At 42.5% G+C, this 23,328-nt stretch overlaps 1 protein-coding gene across 9 annotated transcripts in view; it reads right to left on the reverse strand.

Annotated features, from left to right (window-relative positions):
• Positions 1 to 23,328, reverse strand: part of ABLIM3 (actin binding LIM protein family member 3) — a 222,284-nt gene that overhangs the window by 50,536 nt on the left and 148,420 nt on the right. For all 9 annotated transcript variants that reach the window (XR_013215818.1, XR_013215814.1, XR_013215816.1 and 6 more), the window contains exons 3-5: positions 11,920 to 12,103; positions 5,419 to 5,531; positions 2,923 to 3,049 (exon numbers count right to left, since the gene is read on the reverse strand). Coding sequence is in view for 1 of the 9 variants with exons in the window: in XM_077265770.1 (XP_077121885.1) it covers positions 2,923 to 3,049; positions 5,419 to 5,531; positions 11,920 to 12,103 (424 nt within the window). In the remaining 8 variants the exon portion in view is untranslated. The remainder of the gene's footprint in view (positions 1 to 2,922; positions 3,050 to 5,418; positions 5,532 to 11,919; positions 12,104 to 23,328) is intronic.

Consider the following 23,328-nt stretch of genomic DNA (forward strand, 5'->3'; position numbering starts at 1 on the left):
TCATGTCACCCTCCAGGAATAGAGGTGAATATCCATTGTTTTTATTTTACATCCTGAAAAGAGTAAGCTGAACCCCTTTAAAGGGAATCTATCTGTCTGATCAACTCTCCTAAGCTGAATTACATATCTGTGATCCTATGACTTATTCTGAAGAAATCCATGTTTTTCTTATATGTAAATAAGCTGTTAAGATTTATGGGCTGGATATAAATCTCCCTGAGAATTTACCGCCAAAGCTTATTTTAAATGAAAGGGGGAGTTAACAGTGTGAGACATATAATGACTGACAGTCTGCTCTCCTGCTCTACGTCTCACACTGGTAACATCCCATTTAAAATGCTTGTGAGCAAATTCATGCAGATCTATTCGGCCCGTAGATCTTAGCAGCTCATTTACATATTTAGACAAATGTGGATTTCTCTGGAAAAAGATATCAGATCACAGATATCAAGTTATCATTGTATTCAGCTTTCTAGGACCTACATGCCCATATAGACGGCTTAGGAGGGCTGATCCCAGTGTCATCCGGAGTGTAGTCCAAGTGTCATCAGTTTTTCTTGTATGTGTAGAAGAAGATTCCATTTAAGTGTTCCATGCAGACAAAAATCATTCTTTTTTTACTCATCCAAAATGATTTATCATTTATTTGAGCAATGAATATCTCAGGAGAGAAAGAAATGTATCTTTCTACATGGATGTCTGGCATTTGATCTGGATTACTCCATTTAAATAATTTACTTGTGGTACAGTGTCGATGAGTTGTATATCTGTGTTTGATGTTTTATTGTACACTACTATGCAAATGAAAATAACGATGTCTTTGGAAGCAATTCGGCAATCATTGAAGGAAAAATACTAGAAAAAAATGATAAATATCCAGAATATCCTGCTTCTATGTTAAAATATTATTGCTTGATGTTACCGGGCTAAAGTCTCAGGACGATCAAATGAAGGATTCTGATGATATTTCCTATTCAGAGACAGTTTTGACATTGAAAAGTACTGTGAAAATATACAGTGGGTACGGAAAGTATTCAGACCCCTTTACATTTTTCACTCTTTGTTTCATTGCAGCCATTAGGTAAATTCAAAAAAGTTCATTGTTTTCTCATTAATGTACACTCAGCACCTCATCTTGACTGAAAAAAAAAAACAGAAATGTAGTAATTTTTCTGAAAATTTATTAAAAAAGAAAAACTGAAATGAGCGAGTACAGCCATGAGTCTTCTTGGGAATGATGCAACAAGTTTTTCACACCTGGATTTGGGGATCCTCTGCCATTCTTCCTTGCAGATCCTCTCCAGTTCCTCCCGGTTGGATGGTGATTGTTGGTGGACAGCCATTTTCAGGTCTCTCCAGAGATGCTCAATTGGGTTTAGGTCAGGGCTCCGGCTGGGCCAGTCAAGAATAGTCACAGAGTTGTTCTGAAGCCACTCCTTTGCTATTTTACCTGTGTGCTTAGGGTCATTGTCTTGTTGGAAGGTGAACCTTCGGCCAAGTCTGAGGTCCAGAGCACTCTGGAAAAGGTTTTCGTTCAGGATATCTCTGTATTTGGCTGCATTCATGCTTCCTTCAATGGCAACCAGTCATCCTGTCCCTGCAACTGAAAAACACCCCCATAGCATGATGCTGCCACCACCATGTTTCACTGGTGGGATTGTATTGGGCAGGTGATGAATAGTGCCTGGTTTTCTCCACACATACCGCCTAGAATTATCACCAAAAAGTTCTATCTTTGTCTCATCAGACCAGACAATCTTATTTCTTATAGTCTGGGAGTCCTTCATGTGTTTTTTAGCAAACTCTATGTGGGCTTTCATATGTCTTGCACTGAAGAGAGGCTTCCGTTGGGCCACTGCCATAAAGGCCTGACTGGTAGAGGACTGCAGTGACAGTTGACTTTGTGGAGTTTTCTACCATCTCCCTACTGCATCTTTGGAGCTCAGCCACAGTTATCTTGGGGTTCTTCTTTACCTCTCTCACCAAGGCTATTCTCCCACGATTGCTCAGTTTGGCTGGACGGCCAGATCTAGGAAGACTTCGGGTGGTCCCAAACTTCTTCCATTTAAGGATTATGGAGGCCACTGTACTCTTAGGAATCTTGAGTACTGCAGAAATTCTGTTGTAACCTTGACTAGGTCTGTATCTTGCCACAGTTCTGTCTCTGAGCTACTTGGCCAGTTCCTTTGACCTCATGATTCTCATTTGGTCTGACACGCACTGTGAGCTGTGAGGTCTTATATAGACAGGTGTGTGCCTTTCCAAATCATGTCCTATCAGTTTAATTAAACACAGCTGGACTCCAATGAAGGAGTAGAACCATCTGAGGAGGATCACAAGGAAATGGACAGCATGTGACTTAAATATGAGTGTCTGAGCAAAGGGTCTGAATACTTATGACCATGTGATAGTTCAGTTTTTCTTTTTTCTTAAATTTGCAAAAATGTCTACATTTCTATTTTTTTTCAGTCAAGATGGGGTGCAGAGTGTACATTAATGAGAAAAAAATGAACTTTTTTGAATTTACTAAATGGCTGCAATGAAACAAAGAGTGAAAAATTTAAAGGGGTCTGAATACTTTCCATATCCACTGTATATATGAAATACATTCTACCTGACTTAAATAATGGCACATAGCTGGCTGGTATTCGTGGGACAATGATATATTTGATATTGCATTGCATACAGGGATTTAGCGAAAAACCGCACCTGACAAATGGGTCATGTTATCACAATTTCCCAGTAATGCAGCCTCGGGCTTTGGGCTTGAACCTAAGTATGATCTTTTTTTCACATATTAAATGCATTTTAAAGGAACTTTTACTGATTCCTTTTGGTAGGGCTTCTTTCATGCTCTGCTGGGTGGGAGACCTAAGCTCACCGGCATCTATCATTTCATACGGTCTGATCATATTTACTCACTTGCTGATATACTCCCCAGTCAGGATGATGCCGCATGTCTGACACTTGAAGCAGCTGACGTGCCACTGTTTTTCTAGTGCCAATAGTGACTGGCCATGTTTGATTTCTTCCTTACAGCCGGCACAATCTGCAATTTCAATAGCAAAACAAAATCGTGATGCAGAAATATCCCTCAAAGCGTCCTATTCTTAAGACCACAATAGAGAACAGGTTTGATTAATGACCATACCTTGCATTACACTATCATGCAAGCTTTAATTACTAACATCAGAAAAGCCATCACTGCAAGCCTTATAAATGTTCTCTCCTATTGCAGCATTTTTGGGCACTGGCAGACCATTGACAATGATGTATTATCCATTCATTGCTTGCTCCCAGCACAGTGACACTGCTGTATGATAACAAATGATTCATATTAATGCTTTTACTGCTCTGCATTGATACCATGAATTCTAGCTTTCATATATTTTGGCCAATATGTGTTTTCCAGATGGAAATACTCGGCAGCTTTCCAGAAGGTACTGATACTGATTCTTCACTAAAGCACTAAATGTTCATTCACACAACATTTCTTGGATCTGCTGCTCCTGCAGAAACACAACTCTTCCCGACAAGGATATGAAGTGTTGTTTTTGCACTCCCTTCCGCTCAGAAACAAATATATTCTTAAGGCTGAATGCCCCTAGGTTTTCTCTTTGCGAATACAAGGCAATGTAAAATTCCATATATCTGGCAGGCATGCAAACATCACAGATCAGGTTGCACATTAGGTTTCTGCTGTCTGAGACAAGTTTAGGCTCAAAGTTTTCCCCTTTTCCCCTTCACCTTTATATATAAAACCGAGCAGAAAAAAAGTCTTTATAGTGTTTTATTTTTTTTTTAATTAGAGTTGAACTCTAAAAGTCACACAACTATTATCTATCTATCTATCTATCTATCTATCTATCTATCTATCTATCTATCTATCTATCTATCCCATATCTACGTATCTATCTATTTTGGTGTAATATCTGAAAATAATTGCTGAATGGTATTACCGCCTTCTAAAACCTGAAGGTACTCCCTAGGTGTGAAGAAGCTGCTGTCCATGGTCCTGATTACTAGTTAGTCCACTTCAGCCTTATGCTGGACAGAGAGGTCTAGTTTAGTGAAAATATAAGGGCTCATTCAGTCATCAGTATTTTCCAACTGACCAATTATTTTAATCAGACTTTGATCAGAGGGTGGTCCAAGTGTCATCAGTTTTTCTTGTACGTGTAGAAAGAAAGTTTCTCCAGCTTCACCTTTCTGACAGCCTGTGAAAATTTGACCATACTCATATGTCCACCGAGTGAAGTCAGGCTTTTTCGTTTACCCGCAGAATTGCATTGCTGATTTTGCTCCGACCCTTGGATCAAAATTGGGCATGTCTCCACTTTTTTAAAAAAGCACTTGGTCAGAGGAAAAAATTGGACATGTGAACAGCCCCATAGAATATCATGGGTACAAGTGCTATCTGGGAAAACCACAGATAGCACTCATACGGGAAAAACTGATGTCTAGATGAGCCCAAAATAAGATCTCATTGATAGAGTACCTAAGTCATTTTGTGCCTAGTATTTAGCCTCCACCTTATTGGCCAAGGTGCAGCTGTGATGCAGCTGTTTCATAAATTTATAGTGGCTTTTTGCTTTATTTATTCTTTGGAAATTGACATCTCATTGTTAATGGACAAGTGGTTGTGCCAAAATCCTGTGATCATTTAAGAGGTTGTCCACTACAATGTGCAGTGGGCAGATCGATATAAACCTTGGAAATAAGGCTTACATCAAATATCTTACATTTCCAAATGTGCCTGTGAGCGGCGCTAAGCTGTCCAATGATCCCCATCATGTAACCCCCGGCTGTAGCAGCCTGTGATGTCCGGTGATGTCACGCCAACTTCCGGAATTGGAACGGACTTGGCATCACCAAGGCGGGACACAGTCTCCCTGAGTGACTGGGCTGTGGGCGGTTGTTCAGTTTGTGCAGCCCCCTTTAATATTGTAGGTCCTCCTGATTAAGCTTAAAGGGGTTGTCCACTATTAAGATATTAAGATACTAAAGCTATCCTTAGGATGGGTCATTAATATCAGATTGGTGTGGGTCTGACTCCCAGCATCCCTACCAATCAGCTCCAGTTGCGGCTGGATATAAAGAGTTAAAGGAATGGAAAAGCAAAGCTTCATACACTATTAAATGGCCATTCTCGGGTACTGCAGCACAGCTCATATTCACTTCAATGGGAGATATGTGACAGTACCCAAGAAACAGTATGTAGTGGACAACACGTTTAATGCCTGTGATCCTGCTACTGTAAGTACACATTATAAGATTCTATGCTAGGTGACCTGATGTGTACATGAAGCATCACATCTACGAAACAGTAGAAAGAGATTATTGACTGCCAACAATATAAATGCCTATAGAAGCACACTACACCATTACAAATACCCCCCATTACAGTGAAATACTCACGGCTTGGTCCATGAATCTTGATCGGCTTGTCACTTACTAAAGACTGGGAACAATTCTGGCAAACACAGTCTTTACCCCTGAAGGTCACCTTATCTCCAATTGGAAAAGGTTTCCTGTAAGACAAAAAATGTTTTATATATAACCAATAAGTAATAAATCATGTCTAATTGTGCGCAAAACTATTTTATGAAACTCATGTAGCCATTAAATTATTAAAACCAAATTGGTCAAAAAGTAGAAATGAGGACCTTTTTTTAGGCACAGGCTCCCTAATGTTTTTATCCAGCTGTCAGTATACTGCTCCTTAAAATTCTTATAAATGATTGGATCTATTAGTCAATGGTCTGTAAATCTCAACATATTTTTTTTTAGGAAATAATAAATGCAGCAAGTTATTTTGAGAGTAACAAAATAACTTGCTACATGTATTATTGCCTAAAAAAATAAGTACTGGTATTTAGGGCTTTAGTGCATCTTCCTACCTACGGTACTTGGTTTCCATCTATCTTCCTCTTCTCTGGCTCTCTAATGTCTCTTGTAATGTCAGAGCTGTCAATCAAGGAAGATGAGGGCAATGATACATGGCATGCAAGTTGGTGGGTAGTAGGTTTGCCAACTTGACTTTTTATTTTTTCTGGACAACTTATCTAAAAATCACAGACAGAAGAATTGTTTTACGCACACATTCGAAAACCATAATAAATCATTATGATTAGAAGTGATACAAGCCTACAGTCCATAATTCTGATATGAAAAATCAGTTGCGTTCACTATAAACTGTAAAATGATGATAATGTCTGTCCACTATTTCATCCTTCTTCTCCGCTAAATTTCTGAAACTTAACATGGACAAAACAGAATTCATCATCTTTCCCCCATCTCACGTGACCCCCCCAACGAACCTATCCATTACAGTAAATGGCTGCCCACTCTCCCCAGTCCCACAAGCTCGCTGCCTCGGGGTTATCCTTGACGCTGATCTCTCCTTCAAACCACACATCCAAGCCCTTTCCACTTCCTGCCGACTTCAACTCAAAAATATTTCACGAATCCGTTCATTCCTCAACCAAGAATCTGCAAAAACCCTAGTCCATGCCCTCATCATCTCTCGTCTTGACTACTGCAACCTCCTGCTCTGTGGCCTCCCCTCAAACACTCTCGCACCCCTCCAATCTATTCTAAACTCTGCTGCCCGACTAATCCACCTGTCCCCCCGCTATTCTCCGGCCTCTCCCCTCTGTCAATCCCTTCACTGGCTCCCCATTGCCCAGAGACTCCAGTACAAAACCCTAACCATGACGTACAAAGCCATCCACAACCTGTCTCCTCCTTACATCTGTGACCTCATCTCCCGGTACTTTCCTACACGCAACCTCCGATCCTCACAAGATCTCCTTCTCTACTCCCCTCTTATCTCCTCTTCCCACAATCGTATACAAGATTTCTCTCGCGTATCACCCCTACTCTGGAACCCTCTACCACAACACATCAGACTCTCGCCCACCATCGAAACCTTCAAAAAGAATCTGAAGACCCACCTCTTCCGACAAGCCTACAACCTGCAGTAACCACCGATCAACCAACCGCTGCACGATCAGCTCTATCCTCACCTACTGTATTCTCACCCATCCCTTGTAGATTGTGAGCCCTCGCGGGCAGGGTCCTCACTCCTCCTGTACCAGTTATGACTTGTATTGTTCAAGATTATTGTACTTGTTTTTATTATGTATACCCCTCCTCACTTGTAAAGCGCCATGGAATAAATGGCGCTATAACAATAAATAATAATAATAATAATAATAATTACTGTCATAATATCCTCTATACATTTCTTCAGCTTAAAAAAAATCATGGTCACCTTAAATTTTAAGGACAGGGTAAAAAAGTGACCAATTTTTATGAACTGTCTTGAAATTTCTAGATGCTTTACAACCCTGGTGGAAAATGCTTGGCCACTCCAAGGGTACACAGAGTGTATGTGCTTTGTTTGAACAGTCTTTTTAACATAACATACTGTTGGATACCATTCTGATTCTGACCGTCTCTGTGGAGCGAGTCTGTCTGCAAAATCTGTGTACTTGTTATACGAGGATAGTAGAAGTCTTTGAATAACAAAAAAACTACTTCATAGGTCTCACTATGAGTAAGAAATCAGGAGCCATGCCAAACCTTTCTGTGAACTTACAACTTTACTTCTGTAATTGAACACTAATGTAAATTTCTACCCCCAAAAAAAATTCTGACAAGAACTCCTTTTTTCCTTCATCTCCTTACAGTTAAACATCCAGGTTTTGCAAGAGGCTTGTAGGGGGTTTCGGAAAGCTTTGATGTTTTAGTACAGGTTCTCCGGAGTATCTAGGACAACCCAGGGGGTCTTGACAGCTGAACGGTGTTCCATGGATGTTATCGGGGGTTTGATTTCTTTTATGAGGGCTGAATGTATGCACAGCTATTCCACAGAGACGCCTAAAATAGACAGAGCGCAGCTGCATTCCCAGCCTCACCCAATTCTGTCTTTCAGAACTCGCTGCTCCCAAGTCATGTGAAAACCACTTTGTGAACTGCTGAGCTACAAATTACAATATATTACATGCCTGTATGCACCGGGGTGGCAATGACGACTAGGATGCTTGTATTTGTCTTCTCTTCTCACCACGCCACTTCTCCAACCAAGACATTAATGGCCTTTGGACAGCAGTGAGTAGGGTGATAGTATGTGCATCGGCTTACTACTGTACTTATATGTATATTGATAGGGTGCAAGAAATCTATAGCTTCTGAGCTCATCTTCCAATCTCTATCTAGGAGGTGGCATGAATTTGGAGGCAGCTGCCAGTTATTCATGCAGTAAGTGCCAAAAGGAGCTCAAGAAAGCTCTGCATCCTGCAAGTGACAGACATCATAATCTTGTGCCATGGCCAGTTATAATATCTGACAGATTTTGGGCTATGTCACTTATTTTACAAGTTATTTAACAGCAAGATATTTGGAAAAAAATCAGCACCCTACTCCTAGGGGGAACATTTGCATAGGGTGTTAAGATACCGCTCATCAAACCTCAGACACAAGCGAAGAACTGAAAATGTACAGTATGCAGAACACAGATCTGAGGTCCTGATAATAGATCCTATTCACTTCAATATCCCACATGTAGTAGTTGTACAGTCGTGATTTCAGAGACGTCATTATTTACATTCAGTACCTTAGAACTTGTGCATCTGTATAATGGCACATTTAACCAAGCTGCAACTCTTCATAAGAACACTTGTTCTCAATTATCAAGCCAGTGAATACCTGAAGAATGAGCAAAATGCTCATTTATTGATGATCGGATTGTTTATGTTGGCAAAGAAAATTGGCCAACGCCCCTTGTAAACACGGAATATGCTGTAAGTGGACAAAATTATCAATTTGACGATCGTTTTAATCTCAACAGCACTTGTTGGTCTGTGTTAGCACTTGTTAGCTTGCTGAGATCAGCTGGTCTACATGGACTATAAGTAACTGCTTGGCGTCAGGAGAGATGTGAGTAGCTGATGCGTGTTGTCTGCATAGGATTCAATGTAACTAATGAGCAGGTCTACTTGTAAATAAGTGTATTTCAACTAACAGACAACATGAATAGAATATAAAAAGTAATTTAAAAATGTGATTAAAGGGGTATTCTCATTCTATTAAATTAGCATAATTAGACAGCATGAAAATATACACGTTTTCAATTGACTTGCATTTCTATCTACAATCATTATTCTGCTATTAGAGATTTTATCATATAGTACAGCTTGTTGCCAAGGAGATCAATCACCAGTGAATGAGCAATACTTTCATTCAAGGCTGAGGAGTTAACTCCCAAGATACCAGCCAGCTCTCTCCAGTCCATTGATTTCTAGAGATCAGTTAGCTACTCACCTCCCACTCCCTGTTAACTCCTGACTGAGCTGCTGTTATCAGTCTTGTAAAATCATTCACCCCTGACCTACACCATCAGCAGCTTCTAGAGCAGATCTCCTAAATACAGCTCTAATTTCCTGAGCCTGTGTTTATTCAAAGGCACTGTTATCTTTATATGTAAGTAAAGTGATAATAGTGTAGATTTCAGGACAATGACAGACCGTTAATGTGTCACAGATGTAGGAGAGTCTACTGACTAGAACAATCACTCAGGGAGGAGTTTGTCCCACCGTCCCACAACAAGGCTACATGCACACGTTGCGGAAAGTCCTGCGGATTTTTCCGGACTGATTTTGGTAAATCCGCAGGTAAACCGAACTGTGGATTACCTGCGGAATTACAGCGGATTTCCACTTTTTCTTGCGGTTTTTGTGCGGATTTCACATGCGGTTTTACACATGCGGATTCCTATTATGGAGCAGGTGTAAACCGCTGCGGAATCCGCACAAAGAAATGACATGCTGCGGAATAAACAACGCTACGTTTCCGTGCGTTTTTTTCTGCAGCATATGCACTGGGGATTTTGTTTTCCATAGGTTTGCATGGTACTGTAAACTCATGGAAAACTGCTGCGAATCCGCAGCGTCAAAACCGCTGCGGATCCGCAGCAAAATCCGCAAGGTGTGCACATACCCCAAGGAAGTAAGGAGACTGCTTAGCTATGTGCTGCTAAAGGCCCAACTTGAAAATACCTCATTAGGCTGGGGTCACACTTGCAACTGGAATGCGAGAAAATGGCGTGAGTCTCTCGCCTCAATACCCGGCACTGCTGCCAGCACTCGGGACTGGAGTGTGGGGCTGCATAGAAATACATGCAGCTGCACACTCCGGTCCTGAGTGCCGGCGACAGCGCCGGGTATTGAGGCGAGAGACTCACGCCATTTTCTCGCATTGCAGTTGCAAGTGTGACCCCGGCCTTAAAGAGGACCTTTTACTGATGTTTTAATTTAAATAGAGCACTTTTTTTCATTTGGTGTTGCTCAATCTTATTTTCAGGAACAGTTTTTCCTTTTTTCTGTGCCAGTCAATTGTATAATTATGTTCGCTGATAATAATGATTCAAATTTTTCCATTAAACAACTGGGCTTGTTATACCACAGAACTTCCCTGTGAGTTTTTACTTTTTGTCCTCTGATGCTAACTAATGAAAACATGGCCATGCTCTCAGAGAAGTTCTGTGATATATGCCAAATTGGCTGAAAGGAAAATTAGCATGTTTAAAATTTGTTCCCAAATCAGTGGAGTAGCAACAATATGAGGACATACTCAGTCTAAATAAATAAAAAAAAAACAAGTGAAAGGTCGCCTTTAACTTAACTAAGTCTAAATTTGTTTCTGTGACATCACAAGTAAGTTTGTGTCAGTAAAGGTAATATGACATCTTAATTATGTGTTGTCATCAGATAACTGTGATACCAAAGCAGGTTGGTTATTTGATAAATAGTTGTGACATCAAAACTTGGTTTTAAACAGGTAAATGCTGTGATATCCCAACTCCGTCAGATACAGGTAGTTGTTAGTCAAGTAAGCTGCTGTGACATCACTAGTTGGCTTCAGTTTGGCAACCTTCAGTGACATCACAAGTTTCAACCAGGTAAGCTCAGAGGTGGAGATACCATATGTAACCTGAGATTAGAACTTGGAAATCAAGTCAAGAAGAATCCCACACACTGATCTTACAAAATGGACTTCTTCTACTGATGTCCACTGTAGGTCATTAGCTTTGTGTGCCAGATTAATAGCGAGTTATCATAAAGACATGATCACTCATTACAGTCACTCTTCTCCTGTATTACTACTGCCACTCTTGTCTTCGTTACAGTTAGGATATAGAACTGCAGAAAATGACTGAGGTGGCTCTAAACATTGGGCAGATAGTTTGGCCAGATACCGTGGCTTAGGCATCATGGCCAGGATCTCACCAAGCTTCCTTTTATCAAAATCCGATGTGTCTCTTTATTCCTATTTTGGACTTATTTGTGTATTTCCACTGCATGGTACATAGCTCGAAAAACAAGTTATGTCTCTAAATAAAATGGCATATGAAAATACAGTAGAGGTCTATGAGAGCCTTATTCCTGTAATATGCCCATGTGCATGAGGCCTACGACTGCATGTAATAATATTTTGTACATATTCCCTCATTTAATTTCTAGTAAAGTCAGTAACCTCATATTCAGACTACGATTTATACTAGGGTTGTTTTCTGTGTAATAAATATCTTTGTTCAAGTTTTTGTGCTATAGTGGTAAGTGGCATTTCAACTGCAACGCCACTGTTATCATCCATGTTGTTCCCTATGTGGACAATGCACTTTTTTAAGTGTGTAGAGCAGTATTCCCCAACTCCGGTCCTCAAGAGCCACCAACAGGTCATGTTTTGAGGATTTCCTTAGTATTGCACAGGTTATCGAATGCTTGCCTGTCCAGGTGATGCAATTATCACCTGTGCAATACTAAGGAAATCCTGAAGACATGACCTGTTGGTGGCTCTTGAGGACCGGAGTTGGGGAACACTGGTGTAGAGTATGTCATCATGTATTCTATTTACCTGCACATACTGCATACAAAACATTTTGGATGGTATGTTCGTCCAAGCGCTGAAATGACTTCTCCTGTAATGAAATCTCTGCAGCTGTCACACCGGGTCCCATAGAGTTGCTGGTAATCGCGTGTGCAGATATACTCCCCATTTTTAAAGAAGAAACCAGACTGGGCCAGATCGCAGCCACACACTGCAACAAAAAAAAATACAGAGCTTAGAATACTTAACAAAGACTGTATGCAAATCTGGGAAATATATTCATTGAACTAAGTTCCACTACGATTAGCAAATTTCATTTACAAAAAAAAAGAAAATGAATCTTCTTTGGAGACTGTAACCAATCGATAAGAGCAGTAATCGCGCATGTTGTGCCCCAATCGTAATTCACTTCCAGGAATGATTTATCTGGGTCTTTAACATGCATGAAATATGCATGATAGATTGACTGCGCTGGCTAGACTAATGCAATACAAGCATTCCAGTGGAAACTGTGAATATAGAAGACTAATGTCATTTTACAATTACAGCTAAAAATCTGAGCCACGCCATACTGAATGATAATAATAATAATTTGCTCATGGAACATTATGATATATTGTCTACGTAAAGCCCATGATACTGAATGAGAAAGGGATTTTAATGCCACCTGCAAGTTTGCTTGTCACCTGTATGCATCTTAAGTACCAATGTTCTGTGTTAGCTCCCAAGAGGGAAAAGAGGACAACGGAAACTACATAAATAGGTAAAAAAAAATTTTTTTAGCTACAAATGAACAGTGCACCCCCTTACTGTACTTATGACTGTTCTCAGTACATTTGTTCAAAAATAATTTTAATTCTTTGGGGGGTTTTTTGGTTTTGGTCTTTGCTATATATAAAGAGCTACAAAATTATGGTATACTGTATATAGTCATTACCAAAAGTTTTGATAATTACTGACACAAATTTTGTTTTTTTACAAAATTTGCTGCTTCAGTATTTATAGTGGTAATTTGCATTACCGTAATTTTAGATTGTTATCAAAAGCGATCAGATAAATTACAAAAAAATCCACATTCACTTCTTGCCAAGAATATTAACTTAATTATAAAAGCAGCATTTCCACTGAATTTCACTGAATTTCAGATCGGCCACAAAAATAACCTGCTTACATTATTTCAGTGATCTTCTCGTTTGCTCCAGAGAAAGCATTAGTGAGGACAAGGTAGCTGATATCACACCTTCATGCTGACTGATTTATAAGAGAAGACTGGGTGCTTTAAAAAGGGGCTGATGATTTAAATCATTGACTTCTTTTGTTGACCATGGTTACCTCCAATGAAACATGTATAACATCATTACTCTGTATCAAAAGAGCTTAACACAAAAAGGCATTACTGCTTGTAAGATTGCCCCTAAATCAAAGATTTATTTGATTATCATGAGCCTCAAAGAGAAGAGAGAGGTTCAATTGCTCTGAAGAAGGATTTAGGGCACTTATGAAAGTCCAGTAAGTGCCAGTATCATCTACTAAAGAGGATTCAGTTATGGGATTGGTTAAAAAACCAGTGCAGAGCTTGGGCTTTGGGAAGGACTGAGACACTGGCAGGTTTGAGTGGGATATGGGGACAGGTCGGACCCAGTTCAGACTAGACAAACAGGAACAGTTTCGGGAAAGACAGGGACAAAGGCAAGTACAACTGGAAGACAGGGACAGGTAAGGCCCAGTTCAGACTGGGGACAGTTTCAGGAAGGTCTGGAGCAAAGGCAGGTATGAGACGAATACGGGAACTGATAGGACCCAGCTCACACTGGACAAACAAGTAACTGCAGACGCGGAACGGGAGCATAGCCTCAGATGCGGAACGGAAGCATGGCCACAGATGCGGAGCGGGAGCAGAGCCACAGATGCAGAGTGGGAGCAGAGCCACAGATGCGGAGCAGGAGCAGAGCCGCAGGTGCGTAGCAGAATCAGACAGGACCAGATTCACACAAGTACTTACAATGAAGTAACAAGTGTACTCCAAGGGCACTAACGTTGTGCAGAGACAACAGAATAGAGATAGGTGCTAGTTCAGAAAAGGCGAGTTTTAAGGAGTAGGAACAAGGATAGACACAGCAGTGTAGGGAAAGATCTAGACTAGGATACAAACAGGTTCAGGAATAGGATTTAGTTCAGACACGGGTACTAGTTCAGGATACAGGATCTAGGCCTGGGTATACAGCCCCCAGGGTGACGGAAACAACTGCAGAAACAGGACAGGACCTGGAAACGCAGAATTTGAACACAGACTAAGAGAGAATATTGCTCAGGTGTCTTCCCGTTGGTGGAGATGCCTTAAGTACCAGGTGCAATAGACTGGGACACAATAGGAATGTGCACACTGTCTCTTTAAGAATCAGGAAGAGCAGGCGCAGCCGTCCTAAGCATACAGCCAAGAAGTATGCACACAGCAAGCAGAGAGCACCTGGTTTACAGCATGCAGATGACAGAACTCACTGCATGGCAAGGAATGGTGAGCAAGTTGGTGTATTTGCCTGGTGTGGGATGGGAAGCCATGCAGCTATGCCGGCAGGGATGTTACAGACTGAAGAGGACTGGCATAAAGTTATTCTCTCTGAAGCCCAATTCAGATTGTTATGGGACATTAGGAAGAATGATTATTAAGAGATGAAAATATGAGTGCCATCACAAGTCCTGTGTCCAAGATGTTTGATCTGTTGAACCTGGTTCAAAAGTGGCAGCAGCCAGAGACTTCCACTCCATCCCAAATGGTTGAGCGTGTGGTGATAGACAGGTTTGTCCACTCCCTCCCCAGGCAAATACAGACCTGGGTTGCCCAGGGCGACCCTCAGGATGCAGATGACTTGATCAACCTGGTTAAGACATACCTAGTTGTGGAGAAATCCCTTGGGAAACCAGGCTCAACATGGAGGGTGGCTAGACCCACAACTGGGGGACGTCCCAACCCTGCCGCCCGGTGTCATGTGCCCCCTGAGCCTATGGACTGTAGTTTAGGCCGCTGCTGCCCCTACTATGCCTACCCGGCCTGCAGTGTCGATTGTCAACCCGGCGAGGGTCCCCAGTCGTGTGCCGTGTCCGTCAATGGGGTAATGGTTCTAGGACTGTTGGACTCTGGAAGTTTGGTGACACTAATCAGTGCTGCACTACCCCACCATTTAATCCCTAATACGTTTGTGCTTGTCCACTGCATACACATAGACGCCAAGGACTACCCTGTAGCCCGTGTAACCTTGGAAAAAGACAGTGGTGATAGAGCCCAAGAGGTTGGGGTAGTAAAGGACTTAATCCATCCTGTCATCCTGGGGGGGAATTTTCTCTATTTTGGAACATGTGGAAAAAGGGGGCTGTACATAGTGTTCCGGTCAAAAGCCAAGCCCCTCTGAAGGCGGCTCTGATAAAATTAAAGATGGGGGAGTTTCCCTTATGTGTCTTTGCAGGAGAGGAAGACGAGACGGTGACAGAGGAGCCCAGCTTCCCTGACTTAGAGGTGCACGAAGAGAACTTTGGGACTGCTCAACTTCGAGACCTTACGTTAAAGGAAGCTTTTGATAATGTCACTGTATGTAAAGGGATTTCTCAAGAGCGGGGGCTGACACCAGGTTTCCTCATTTTGTGGTCAAAGGCGAGTTTTTGTATCGGGTGATCAAATTGAGGGGGATGGAGAAATAGTAGAGCAGCTGTTAGTTCCAGGACCCCACCGGCGGAGGGTGTTAGGCATGGCCCATTCGCATGTTTTGGGGGGGACATCTAGGGTTAGAGAAAACTCAGGAGAGTGTTACAGAGGTTCTATTGGCCAGGGTGTTACCGACGGATCCTAAATTATTGTAGATCCTGCCCTACCTGTTAGATAACTGCTCCTGCTTCTCACTTCCGAAGCCCCTTATTCGCATTGCCTGTAATAGAAATCCCCTTTGAGAGGATTTCCATGGACCTGGCAGGTCCCCTAGTTAAATCTGCACATGGCCATCAATACATCCTAGTGATCATGGACTACGCAACTCGGTACCCACAAGGGTCATTGAGCATGTTGCCCAGCTGCAGGAGAGGATGGCTCACGTAATGCCCATCGTAAAAGAACATCTTCTCCAGGCACAGGAGGCCCAAGCAAGGGTATACAACTGATCAACAAGGCTAAGGCAATTCCAGCCTGGGGATTGCGTGATAGTACTTGTCCCCACGGTGGAGAGCAAGTTCCTGGCCAAGTGGCAAGGCCCGTACGAGGTGGTGGAAAAGCTCAGGGACGTGAATTACAAGGTACACCAGCCGGTTGCAGGAAGCCGCACCAGGTATACCATGTGAACTTGCTTAAACCATGGCGGGACCGAGAACCACTGGAAACTCCATGCCGGGGGGAACGTCCCTAAGCTAAGGTTGAGGAAGTCATGATTGCTGAGATGCTAACTCTGGCCCAAAAGCAACAGTGTCAAGAACTGCTGCAGCAGAACCAGTTCTCAGAGTTGCCAGGGCGCACACAGGTCCCAACAGAGCCGCATGTAAGGGTAAACCTCAAACCCTACAGAATCCCTGAAGCACGTCGGGAGATTATCTCCATGGAGGTGAAGAGATTGCTGGACTTCGGGGTGATAGAGGAATCAAGAAGTGGCTGGTCAAGTCCCATCGTCCTTGTACCGAATAAACCAGCAGGTGCTTCACCAACAAAGTGTTTCTGTATCTACCTGAGGAAGCAGCTAAACGTGGCAACCCCTCATAATATGTGTATATACACTGTATATATAGTGGCAACTGTTCACAATAACAGCAAACTTGACCAGGGGTGCCCAGACTTGTACATGCCACTGTACTGTATGTATATAGTCATAGAAAAAAGTTGTGGCGCCTTTGAAATTGTTCAAGAAAATGAAGTTTTTCACCCCAAAAATTATTGGAACTACACTTTTTGTTACACACGTTTATTTCCTTTGTGTGTATTGGAAAAACACAAAAAAAAACAGAAAAAAAAGACAAATTGGACATAATTTCACACAAACCCCCCAAAATGGGCCGGACAAAATTGTTAGCACCCTAAACTTAATATTTGGTTGCCGACCCTTTGGAATAAATAACTGCAATCAATCACTTTCTATATACATCAACAGGCTTTTTATACTTCTCAACTGAAATTTTGGACCACTGTTCTTTTGCAAACTGCTCCAGGTCTCCCGTACTTTATTTGAAGGGTGCCTTCTCCCAGCAGCAATTTCAAGATCTCTCTAAAGGTGAGTAGAACCACCAGCAGAAGATTCAAACAAGAAATGTTTCTGTATCTACTTTTGTGAGCAGCTGAGTGAACCGATCCGCCACAGTTGGTGGAGAATGCGGGCATAATCCCTAGGAAGCAAGTGTGATGGCTGTGGACAAACTGTATGTCCTGGGTGAAGGCAGCTATAGAGATGAAACAGTGGTAAGACAAAATGGATGAGCTTATCAGGCACCTGTTGTCACGGGAGTACTGGGTAGACTAAGGCTGGTTACCCGGGCCCCTGCGATATCCCTCAGGCTAGGGAAACCCTGTCTGTCCCTTCCCCAGAAGTTACACTAAAGGTGTGCATGTCTGGGCCGCCAGGCCTGACCCTGTCTCCTGTTTCAGCCCTAAGCTGAAACCACCACCCGCCACCCAGTGAAGAGACCACACACCAATCCCCACAGAAAGTACAGACAGGGAAAACAGAAAAACGCACCATGCCGCAGACACACAGGAATACACTATAATGTGCACAGGGCAAAACAAATACAAATATAGGAAGGAGGAATATGACAAAGGATAATACACCACCAGATACGATATTTCTTCTCCTAGACCACCACTCCAGACCGAGATCACCAGGCACAAGACACAAGCTATAATCGGCGACGCCCAAAGTCCAGCACGACTATTTAAAGGCCGTGGGTGTGACCCAGCTTCCAACCAAATTATCAGCTAGATTAACCCCGAGCAAGCTGGATAAAGTCTAGCCGACGCCACTGAGCGTGTAGTGGACGTAAGTGGAATTACCGCTGTCTGTCGGACGCCCTAGTGTGAACAGCGTCCGACATGACACCTGTTTCTAAACCAGCAGCACGAGCAGCAGCTCCAAAAGAAGCAGCAAGCCCAGCAGGAGACAACTAAACTCCTGATGCAGCAGATACAGCTTCAGCAATGGCAGATTGAACTCCTGGCAGGGGATGTCTGCAGAAGAGAAGTCGCTCCTCCCCCAAGTCCAGGTCATGGCTCATATATCCAGAAGACGGAAAGACGACCGATGCAAAAGATGCCCCCAGGTGATGATGTTGAGGTATTTTTTACTGTGTTTTAAAGGGTAGCAGAGCAGGAGAAGCTGTCGCTGGAGCAGTGGGTGGAGATGCTGGCCCCCTATCTATCTAGTGAGACCCCAAAGGCTTAATATGACCTGACCTTACAGGACACACAAGGGTATGCCAAGCTAAAAACTGAAATAAGGAGTGACTATGTCTGTCAGGGCACAAAGGGTCCACCACTGGGCGTTTTGCAGTGACAAAAACACCTCACTCCCAAATGTTTGACCTGCTACACCTGGTAAAGAAATGGTTGCAGCTGGAGTCCTCTACCCCAGCCCAGATGGTCAAACGTGTTGTTCTGGACAGGTTTATCCACTTCCTTCCCAGGCCGGTGCAGATCTGAATTGCCCAGGAATACCCCCAGAATATGGATGACCTGAATGGCCTGGTGGAAAGGTACCAGGTGGTCAAGTAGTCCTTAAAGAAACCAAGCCTTGTCACATCCACATACTGGAGTACCCAGAAGGAATCTAAGTCTCAAAAAAGGGGTAGTAGAGACACATCTTGGGGGAGCCTGGTAAGGACTTAAAGGGAATCCGTCACCCTAAAAATAGTATATGCGATAAGGCCACCGACCTCAGGGGCTTATCTACAGCATTCTGTAATTATAGAATGCTGTAGATAAGCCCCTGATGCTGGTGGCCTTAGCTCATATACGATTTTTGGGGTGACAGATTCCCTTTAATGTGTTGGAGGTGTCCCGGTCCAGGCACATAGCCACCCATTGTCCTATGTTCACCGAGACTATGGACTGCAGTATAGGGAAGCGCTGTTCGTAGAATGCCTATCCAGCCTGCAGTGTGGACTGTAAGTCCGGTGAGGGGCCACAGGCATGTCCCTTGACAATAAATTGAGTACTCTTGGACTCAGAACGTTTGGTGACTCTGTTAAGGGTCACAGTTCCCCACCAACTTGATTCCCGGAAAACACGTGGGCGTCCACTCTACTCAAGGGGACACCAAGGACTACTCCACTGTATGAATTTTGCCATGATAGCTGCACACCTAACTGACCTTCTTAAAGGCATGACGACGTCGATGGACAAGCGGTCTTTTGAAGCAGAGAAGGCGTTCCAGGAGTTGAGGCTCGCACTATGCAAACAGCCGGTCTTGGTCACATCTGACTTCAGCAAGGAGTTAGTCATTCAGATGGAGGCCTCCGAGGATGGCTTGGGAGCTGTGTTGTTCCAGGAAATAAATAGGAAAGAACATCCAGTCCTATACCTGAGTAATCCTCCTGTGATTAGAAGTATGCCACTGTAGAGAAAGAAAGCTTGGCCTTCAAATGGGCAATTGACACCCTAAGGTACTACCTGTCAGGCCAGAAGTTCAGGCTAATGTCAGATTATATGCTCCTGAAATGGATGAGAGGCAGGAAGGTGCAGAATGACCGGGTGAATAGATGGTTTCTACAGCTCCTGGACTTTAGCTTTCATGTCTAGGAAACTATATGGAAACGCAGATTCCCTGTCCAGACTTCACTCTTTTGTGGCTAGAGGTGCCAAACCCTCCGGCTTTGAGCAGAGGGAGCTGGGAATCTGTGATAGAATGACTGATAAAGTACTGGATGGGAGATATGTATCACTGAGGTTGTTAGCTTCAGTGATATGAACCTAGAGAACATGATCCAACACACTAAGTGCTGAAAGGGGTTATTTGTCCATTTTAAAGGCTAGGTTTTTTGTCAACAGTGAAGAGAGGGAGAGAGGCTGATCACCGTATCTCCATCCCAGGATAGTCAGCCTTCTGAGTCGTTTAGTGTGGAGTGTGCCTGGAGATGTGAACTCCAGAGCCCTGTGTGAAGAATAAGGAAAGTTGTACATTTGTTTTTCCTATGTTTGCGGCAAATACCCGCAACCATGCGGAGTGTGCTATATGTTATCTTTTGTTTTCCCGTTATGTCAGAAAGGCCATGTGTATTTTGTTGGACTTTGCATTGGTTTATGCTGTGCTCTTTAATAAGCCTTCAGAAGATTTACACGAGAAACATTCCTGTATCTATTTCTGTGAGCAGCGAAGTGAGCCGATCCGCCACATATATTAGCAATGTAAGGCTGCACTATATTGGCACTATATGGAACTGATGGACTGAAATGTTTTATATGCACTGTATGGTATTACCAAATGCTAAAATGGACTACATTCTACAGCTGAATTCTAAATAATAACTAGGCTGTAGTGGGGATCTACCAGGGTTATGAGAAAATATGCTTCAAAATAAATAAAAGCCCATAAAGCCAAGAATTCCTAGTGATGTCAATCAGATATTACATATCAAAGGCCACCTCCGTGAGGCCACAAAATTAGCAAACTAAGATATACAGGTCCTTAGATTTAGCAATTCTTTACTATATTCTGGATATACTCCATTATTATATCATATGCCTCCTATACCAAAGAAGTAATGAAACCTGGCTCCACAACAAGCAGAATCATTAGGTTTTTGTTCTCGATCAATTCCGCTCTAAGTGTAATTTAATCAATCTCACTCGTAATTTGATTCCTTCAATGGAGAAATCATTATGATGTTGCCGTTCATATTGTTAGAGATAAAATGATAAAGCTTTTATTTCGCCATCATTATAATAATGACTGCGTAATTCATGGATATTTATGAAGTTCATTGTATGCCTTCCAAAGTAGAAGTAACCTTTCTTGCAGTTGTCCCATGAATTAAACTGCAAAAAGGGGGATGGGGTTAACAAAAATGGGATCTCTGGCATTTTGGAATCTATAAATATCCCAAAATGTAGGATTCAGTTTTTGGTGTATTAGTGTGAGGCATTGATTTTGGAATTTTGCCCTAATACAATTTGAATTATTCAAAAAATCCACAAGGAAAGAAGAGCCTCACTGGGTTGGAGAAAAGTAGTAGATATAATTAATCAATAAAGGAGGTACATAATTAGGGACAACAAGTAATTGGTAAGCCATAGTCAAAACAGCATCAAAGGCATGGTCCTAAATCCACAGTTATAAAAACAAATCATGAGATAAAAATTCTACAATAATTATTTAATCACATAAAAAAAAAACTGGGGGAAAAGAACCCTATAGGTCCACAGAAATGAGGACATATTATAGCAGGATAGGACGAGATAAATATAACTGCAGTACAAGTAGGTTCAATGGTTGATGAGACTACTGCATAGCATTAATAATCATGAAATATGCATATAATATTTGATATATAATTGCCCCAATCAACCAATAACATCATGTACTGAAGGTGAAATGATACATTTATAATGACATGTATACAGCAAGGTCATGGACCAGTAGTGTATTGGTAATAGCATGTGAATCCATAGACAAAGACAAAGACATTTGTGATCAAAGAATAACAGGAGTTTTATATACCCATTATGTACCTGACCTATCCCGCTAGAATTGCGACAACCCGGTTGCGCACTTTCGGCATCAGCCTATGCCTTAATATTTTATTTCTGGCATGCAATACCCTAGATTTGGGTACACTGGGACATATTCATCTAAGTCTCCTTTAGGTAAATCACAACATTGTCAAGTACCGTAATTGGCCTTAAAGAGCTTTATCAAGTTTGGAAGCTATCCCCTATGTATAGGATAAGAATAACGTCCTGATAACTAATAGTCTAACTTCAGGGACAACCACCAATCTCGAGAAAGAGGCTCTGAGGTCAGGGATTGGTAGGGGTCCTGGCTGTTGGACCTCCAGCAATTGGGAAATTATGACCTTATCCTTGGAAACTTGGTATAACCCCTTTAAGAACTGTGTGCACCAAATACACATAACAAGACACAAAAACTATGGCCCCGATTCATTGAGTTCTTCAGGCTGATACTGATGAGGGCATGCGGTGGAGTACAAGACTCCTGACTCATTAATAGGTGCATGCAGCGTCTGACTAGTGACGTTTGTGTGTGCCTCACCACAAATCTTACTCCAGTCCCTGACAAGCAGCTGTCGCTAGCCCCCCTGTCCCGCCCCAGCTCCGCCCACTTTGTCAAAGCTGGGCAAAAGTGACGTGAGAACACAAAGTTGCAACATTTTTTCGACTTTTCAAAGCTTTTTACACCAGAATTCTGATGAAAACTTTGATGAATCGGCCCTATATCTATATAAATATCATACATTTTGGCAATGTGACAATCCTTTTTAAACTGCACATTTTTTCAAACTAGACATGGATTGGATGACTGGTGACTCATACATGTCCACCACCACCAAAATATTGCATACAGTACTTCAAATTGCATCTCATTTCAGCATGACTAGTACTGTAGACATTTAAATATAATCTGGGACATTATTTGTAATTGGGTGGAAAGTGGAAGATGAACTTAGTCAACAGCACTTGCAACCAAATGCCGTCATCTGTTGGTTGAAAAGAACAGACGGGAAGTAAAAGAGAGGGAAGAGTTTGAAAGGGACGCCAGGTTAGGAGACAGCTGTGGCACGGTTGCTAAATATAAAAGGCCGTGATGGCGAAGTGGGAACTCTGTTGGCGCCATGACATGAGGAAGGGAAGATGAGTGAGCAGAGTAAAGAGATTGTGGTCATCCCTGGAGTGAGGTCACCTGAGAGTGTTTGGATACCAGAACAAACAGGATGTAGTTGGTCAAGCACCAAAGTCCAGACTTCGCCAGTCACGACCCAATGTCCAGACTTTGCCGGTCAAGACTCAACATCCACCCATCCATGGTCGAATGCTGATCTTTGAAAGGAACAGAATGCCTGCTGTGCTGACAGGTCCTGGGTGAATCGGGCAGTTACTTCCAGCGAAAACGTACGGTACAGGGCTGGGGCCAGGCTTCAGCTAATGAAGCCAGCCAGTAAGAGGAACACACTGGGTGTAACATCAGAGGAGCCTACAAAAGCATATGACCATGACAAGCCGAATACTGGGAGTTCCCTAATCGTTGCCGAGGACTTTGCCATGCACTTCAAAAATAAGATAGACCAAACAAGGCAAGTCTTTGTTGTCAAACCACCACAACCCCTTTGTATACCAGACCAATGCTCTAACCCCATAACTTCCTTCTCCAAAATCACTGAAGAGCAGCTTGCTCATCTTCTCTCCAAATCACACCTCACCACTTGACCCCGTCCCATCCCACCTCCTCCCCAACCTCACCA

The sequence above is a fragment of the Ranitomeya variabilis genome, chromosome 5 (genome assembly GCF_051348905.1).
Source record: "Ranitomeya variabilis isolate aRanVar5 chromosome 5, aRanVar5.hap1, whole genome shotgun sequence".
Taxonomy (NCBI): Eukaryota; Metazoa; Chordata; class Amphibia; order Anura; family Dendrobatidae; genus Ranitomeya; species Ranitomeya variabilis.